At 38.1% G+C, this 6590-nt stretch overlaps 1 protein-coding gene across 4 annotated transcripts; it reads right to left on the bottom strand.

Moving 5' to 3' along the window:
* Positions 1–77: 77 nt before the first annotated feature.
* LOC105571265 (putative nuclease HARBI1) lies at positions 78–2120 on the bottom strand. 4 transcript variants are annotated; one of them, XM_012028737.1, is made up of 4 exons: positions 1958–2071; positions 1813–1891; positions 1402–1735; positions 78–1192 (listed from the first exon to the last, which is right to left on the bottom strand). In XM_012028737.1, exons 3-4 carry the CDS (start codon positions 1722–1724, stop codon positions 370–372), a joined length of 1146 nt encoding a protein of 381 aa, XP_011884127.1. In that variant the 5' UTR covers positions 1725–1735; positions 1813–1891; positions 1958–2071; the 3' UTR covers positions 78–369. The 4 variants fall into 4 exon arrangements, with proteins under 4 accessions (XP_011884127.1, XP_011884128.1, XP_011884125.1 ...); XM_012028738.1 differs by lacking the exons at positions 1813–1891; positions 1958–2071 and adding an exon at positions 2080–2120; XM_012028735.1 differs by having other exon boundaries at positions 1813–2071.
* Positions 2121–6590: the final 4470 nt, after the last annotated feature.

The raw sequence follows: 6590 nt of genomic DNA, 5'->3' as shown, positions 1-6590 counted from the left end.
TTCCGGTTTATATTTGATTCACCCTCGTACTATAATCTTTGGGGTCGTCCATATCGAATCTGACACCCGTATATACATTAATATGTATTACATGTATTCATGACATTAATATTCAATACCATTTACACACATTTATTTTATAATTAATAAACAAAATATTTCACTTTTCTGTATACAAAATACATATATGTATATACGAAAAAAGTAGAATTTCAATTCGCATCACGATGTAATCCTTGATGTATATATTCGTATTGCCATGGAATTTCGCCAGCAGTTGTCATAAAGTATGACGAGAGAGTATCCCGCATCAAATAAGCCTCTTTCGTAGCTCTGTGTGCTCCACATTTTCCGATAGGACTTAAATGGTCATTTCTTGATCCTCGCCATTCTCATTACCTGTCCTTCAATTTCTCTATCCACGAATTGAGGAGGGCAATATCTTTGCTGCTGTGGTGCTGTCTCGTCATTTTTTGCTTTTAAAAAATTGTGCAAACATATTGCTGCTAATACAAATTTGTCGGCAGCTTCTGGTCCAGCGCAAATTGGTCTTCGAAGTATCCTCCATCTAGCTGCAAGGATACCAAATGTATTTTCTATTGTTCTTCTGGCTCGTGATAGTCGATAGTTGAACATTCTTTTCTGGTCATTTAAAGTCTTGCCCGGATAAGGTCGCATCATGTTTATCGACATTTGGAAGGCTTCGTCGCCAACAAAATAGCAAGGCGTCTCCTTATCACTTCCTGGTAGACGAGCTGTTTCTCTTGGTAAGTTGAGTATGCCTCCATATAAAGCTTTTCCGAAGGCTGATCGTGATAAAATTCCTCCATCGCTATCGCTGCCATACGAACCCACATCGAACAATGTAAATCGATATTTGGCATCACAAGTGGCCATCAGCACGATGCTAAATGTCTTCTTATAATTGAAATATACAGATCCAGAGTTTGGAGGTGCCTGAATGGTGATGTGTTTCCCATCGATCGCTCCGGTACAATTTGGCAAATTCCACAAAGCTAAAAAATCTGCGCAGATCTCCTTCCATTTTTCTTCGGTTGGAGATTTCACATAGATTGGCATTAAAACATTTGCTATAATGGAACATGTTTCTTTGACGATCATATGAGCCGTGGACTCTCCTACTCTGTAGGCTAGAGCTGTAGACAGCATTTGATCTCCTGTTGCCAAATATCTATAACAAAATTAATATTTTAATTACTTATTTATTAATTAAAAATATTAAATATTTTTTATATTACTTCAATTTTATAAACTGTAGCTCATTTACAAAATTTGCTTGTCTATATAGTTATATGTACAAAGAAGGGGGATTATATTGATTCTTAAAAATATACTTTATAAATAAAAGATAGTCTATCATTTGAAATAAATATGATTTACCTCAATGTTATTGCAAGACGCTGTTCTGGGCTTATCGATGGTCTCATACTCCTCTTTTGCAAGTATGGGCTCACTAGTCGGAGCAATTCATAAAACGTGGACACATCCATTCTTGTGTATCGGAAGAAGAGATCTACATCTTCTTTCAACTCTGAAAATAGAGTTGCGAAGTCTCCATACACTTTTCGTCTTGTATTTATGGGACGAACCCACCATCGGCGGTTTTTCCAACGTTTACCCCTTTCCGCCTTCCATGCAGTGTACAATGCTAGTACAGTTACTTGCATTGTACAGATAAATAACATCAACTCTTCATTTTCCATCGCAAATTAACCTGAAATGAATATTCGTTGAAATGTAATATAACAGGACAATATATACTTCTATAAATATAATTTCAGAAATACTTACCAAGTAACATTTAACTTAAAACAAAGTATATATTTAAAGAACCGTTGAAAAATTGCAAGGTCGAAGATGAATTTGAACACTGCAAAAGCAGAGGGGAATCTTCTGGTAAAAGTTACAGGTTATGCGTTATGTTTATACCACTTACTTGAAATAGATGGAAGGGTAGACTATACGATTTCTGATTGGTTAGCTAGTATTCCTGTGGCGCCATTGTGCATCGGGTTGCGATAATTTTTATCACTATTTCTATTCTATCGTTATACCTACCTCTGTTCCTATCGCTATCGCCAGCATTGTGCAAGGGCCTTCACAGCTCGCCGCGCGCTCGAATTGGACAGTAGACCGGGCTAAGACGGCGATTTTGAATAATTAATAACTCGTTACCTATTGCGAACATTGCAAAATGGTACAGAACTTTTCGACTCAGTTTAGTCCGCTCTACCCGCCTATAAGAGTTGATGCGGTTACTACATAACACCCTGTATAGTATACTACAGCTCGCCGCTCGCTACGTGACAACTTTTTTTCGGCGCGCCGCTCCACCTCTCGTTATTAGATGATGCCCCACTGTTGTCTGCCGAGTCCGGCCTGCCGTCTTCTACGCTCTCATTCGCTCAGACATTAAAATTAATTTCTCGATAACTATTGCGAATTTTGCAAAATGTTATAGGACTTTTCTATTCAGTTTGCCCCGGTCTATCTACCATCTACGGGATATCCGGGAATTAAGACACCCTGTATACCCGGGAAAAAGTTTAGATATAATTATGTATAATGTTGCAGATAAAGTTATATATGGATTTTGACCCGATCTGATCACATATAAATAGATCAAATTATATCTAATCATATCTAATTAGATCACATCATACAAATTTTTTTGGCGTACCAGAGCAGAAATTTTAGTAGAGTCCTGGTAAGGGCCTAATAAGGATGCCTTAATACTTGATCAGGCACTCATCAGGCAGCCCTGACAGGGCCATGACCGTAAATGTAACGTCGAGAATTAAAATTACCTAATCAGGTTTTCCTTATCAAGACCTCATGTCTTCCCGGGAAAAAATGGAAAAGATCTGAACAGACCTGATCAGATCTTATCAGATCCAATTCGCTCATATCTGGTTTGATCAAAATATTGGCCCTATCTGATCAGATCTAATCAGACATGAGTAGATCTGATCCGGTCCTAGCGGACGAGATCAGATATGACAAGAATAATCTGTATCTGCTCGGATTCAATCAGACATGAGTAGTCTGGAGATCGATCATGAATTTTTTCACACGTGAAGAGAGAAAAATTTCTCCATTGCCTAATTTTTCTAGCGAAGGACATAGAAGAAGAAGGCAATGGAGAAATTTGTCACTTTATACATGTGTAAAAAAATTCATAATCGACCCCCTGATCTGATCCTAGCGGACATAGGGCCACCCTTACGAAAAATACACTACAATTATAGGGTTTTTTCCGAATGTATAAATTTAACATTATATGATAAATGACGGTATAACTATTTAGTAACATTTTTTTAATTTCTTGAAATTAAATTTTACATGAAATCATAATACTTAATGCGGTATCTTGTTGTCTTTCCTTAAAAATATTAATTAATTTTTATAACTATAATTGTAGTATTTAGTGAAAAATACTAAAATAATGTTAAAGTGAATATAAAATAATATTTTTAAAGAAAACCGTTAAAATTCCGCATTAATTATTATGTTTTCTTACATGATTTCACTTTTCAAGAAATTAAAAATACAAATAGTAACATTATTTACCGAATAATAATTATTTAAGAAAAACCATATTTATAATGTACTTTTTGTAAGGGGTAGACACGATGCAAATAATCCAGGTTAGATCATATATGCAGCTATAATAAAATAATTAAAAAATATATATATAAGTAACAACTTAATATTATTTATTACTTATACTATAATGTATACATATGTTTACATGGTGTGTTATACATATCATACTCGTTATTACACAAAATCACATATAAAATGCTTGTATAAAAGTAATATCGTTGAATTTTTCACGGAACGTTTGATGGGAAGAAACTTAACGTAATTCCTAAAATTATAAATGACAAAAATTAGATTTAGAAACTAATACGGACTTTGTCGCACCGAGCAACGCCAGAGAGCACTTTAAGTCAATATTAAAAATCGTGGATAACGAAAAAATATATAATACAGTAAATCTGACCTTTGCTTCGTAAAACCACACAGAAAAATAAAAGGTAAATGTCCTTAAGTCATCAACACCGACTGTAATAAGTATTGTGGCGATTCTGGGAAGTTATCTGGGTGTTAACTAGAGCGTTGAATGTTCCTTAAGCTCTATATCCGCGCTATCCTTTAACTAAGTTGGAGCTGTGAATAATATTAATTCGAATAATATTAATTCAATTGGTTATAAACATCGCAACAGCGTTCGCAACGTCTCAGTATGACTGAAGTCACACTTCGACGTCACAGCGACCGCCGCAACGATCTTCAATGTAGAGAAGTTGATTGAGTACGTCAAAACTCTAAGCCATGACGATATCAAATTATAGTAATTGAGGATGGACATCACGGTTGTAAGCCGTGATGATCTCAAGGAGTGCAGTTTCCTGCGTGCGTCGCGGCTGCGAACCGCGACGAATCTCAGAGGGTGCAGTTGCCTACGTGCGTCGCGGCTAAGAACCGCGACGAGTCTTAGAGTATGCAATTGCTTGCTTGCGTGCGTTGCGAAAGCGAGATGCGACGAGTCTCAGATGTGCAGTTGCCTGCGTGCGTCGCAGTCGCTATCCGCAACGTTTCTCAAAGTTGAAAAGAGAAAGAGAAAGTATCTTCTGGAAATCCAGACGATCCATCTGTATGGCCAGCATCAATCTATCAGAGCCAACAGCAGGCAACCCCCGATAAAATCGCGGGGTGCACACCTCTCTCGTCCAGAAGAATCTGGTGTGTAATGGGACTCAAAATGGCGACGGATGAATTTGTCGTAAAGCAAGGCCTCGGCTAAATGAGATGCCGAATCCCAAGCCAACTAACCTCGTCGGTCCTTCTAGCGCTTGCTCTATGAAAAAGCAAGCTCGCAGTATTTCTCAGCGCGTAATAAAGCACCTCTCGCAGAAAATCAGTGGAAAAAGGATTTCACAATCCTATGCGCACGTCCTCTCGGTCGATGAGATCGGGCCCAAGGAGGAAGTCAACAAACTTTCCATCAGGCGCCTCGCAGCCTGACTCCTCTCATTGCGCATGATCACGACAGCGCCCATTTCGTGCAACGAACCTGTCACCCGTAGCGCCCTCATTCGTGCGTTAGCATTACACCGTTCGCGGGATGGCGCGAACGGTGTAAGTTCACGGGATCGGAATACATTATTCTTTTTTTATACAATGTTCGAAAATAAAAAATTTGTTCCTTCGAAATCTTTCGAAGCTTCTATCCTTCGAAGATTCCTTCCCCTGCCGAAAATGGTCGATTAAAACCGATTAAGACAAAAAGTGATCCAAATTGATCGGGATTTCTGCACCGAAAATACGGTATTAAAACCGATTGAAAATACAGGGTGCTCCGCAACATATTGAAGACCGGTCATGGGAAGGTAGAGGGGACTAAGACAAACAGAAAAGTCCTGTACTATTTTGCGCTTGGACGAATAGTTATCGAGATACTAAATTTTAAAAATCGCCGTATTAGTCCAACCCACTGGCAAATGCAAGCGCGTGGTGAGTAGCGACCATCACTGCGAACTTTGACGCAGCGCGGGGAGACGTGCGAGTGGTCGCGTAAGCGGCGGACGGGTAGCGGCGCGCCTCGCCTCCCTACTCCTCGCCGCGCATCGCCATCCTACTCCTCGCTACACACCGCCTCGAGCGGGGCCGCTAAGCGGACGCATCTCACCGCGCGCTTACATTCGCCAGTAGGTTGGGCTAATACGTCGATTTTTAAAATTCAGTATCTCGATAACTATTCGTCCAAGCGCAAAATAGTACAGGACTTTTCTGTTTGTCTTAGTCCCCTCTACCTTCCCATGACCGGTCTTCAATATGTTGCGAAGCACCCTGTACATCATATTCTGGCGGATTCCCAGTGAGAAATAATTCGTTGATCGATGTCGAAACGATGTCGAATCGACGTCAATTTGATGGTATCGATGTCGATTCGACATCGTTTTGACATCGATCGACGAATCATTTCTCACTGGGTTAATGTTGGGTTATATACATCCATGCCAAGTTATATACATCCACCTCAATCCGATATTATACGATTTCATCAAATCGGTTTTAATGCGATGAGAATTTGTCGGAAACCGACAAAAATAATCCGTTACTATTGGAAATTCGACGATTTTGCGGATTACATCGCGATACACAATTAAAAAAGTGTTAAATGTCTTGCTTATATTTCATGTAAACTTTATTTTATTTTAATTATCACATTCTACAAGAATACTATCGTGTAATATATTTTACGTGTAATATATCAATACTGCTTGGTTGAGTTACCTTTAACACATTAATTTTAGAACCTTAAAATAAACTTATATTATAACAAAACGTAATTAAACTTATGATAAATGGACAGTTTATATATAACTGAATGGTATCAAACTTTCAAGTAATACAAACAATTGGTATTAAAATTGGAAATGAAATAAACACATGTCCGAAATCAGTGAATTTTGGATTAAATCGGATTACAATCAATTCAATTACTAAAAATTGGATATTTCTTATAATGAATTAAAATTGCTTATTAGTAGTAGTAGTAG

The sequence above is a fragment of the Vollenhovia emeryi genome, unplaced genomic scaffold (assembly GCF_000949405.1).
Source record: "Vollenhovia emeryi isolate VEMERY1.0 unplaced genomic scaffold, V.emery_V1.0 DF940938.1, whole genome shotgun sequence".
NCBI classification, from domain to species: Eukaryota; Metazoa; Arthropoda; class Insecta; order Hymenoptera; family Formicidae; genus Vollenhovia; species Vollenhovia emeryi.
Note: the sequence above shows the minus strand (reverse complement) of the source record. Positions and strands in the feature narration are given on the sequence as shown.

Bases quoted from the DNA above. Each gene is read 5' to 3' on its own strand.
- LOC105571265 (XM_012028738.1), bottom strand. From the start codon at position 1,724: ATGGAAAATGAAGAGTTGATGTTATTTATCTGTACAATGCAAGTAACT. The intron at 1,193-1,401 runs GTAAATCATATT...ATTTTGTTATAG, and splicing joins CGTCTTGCAATAACATTGAG to ATATTTGGCAACAGGAGATC.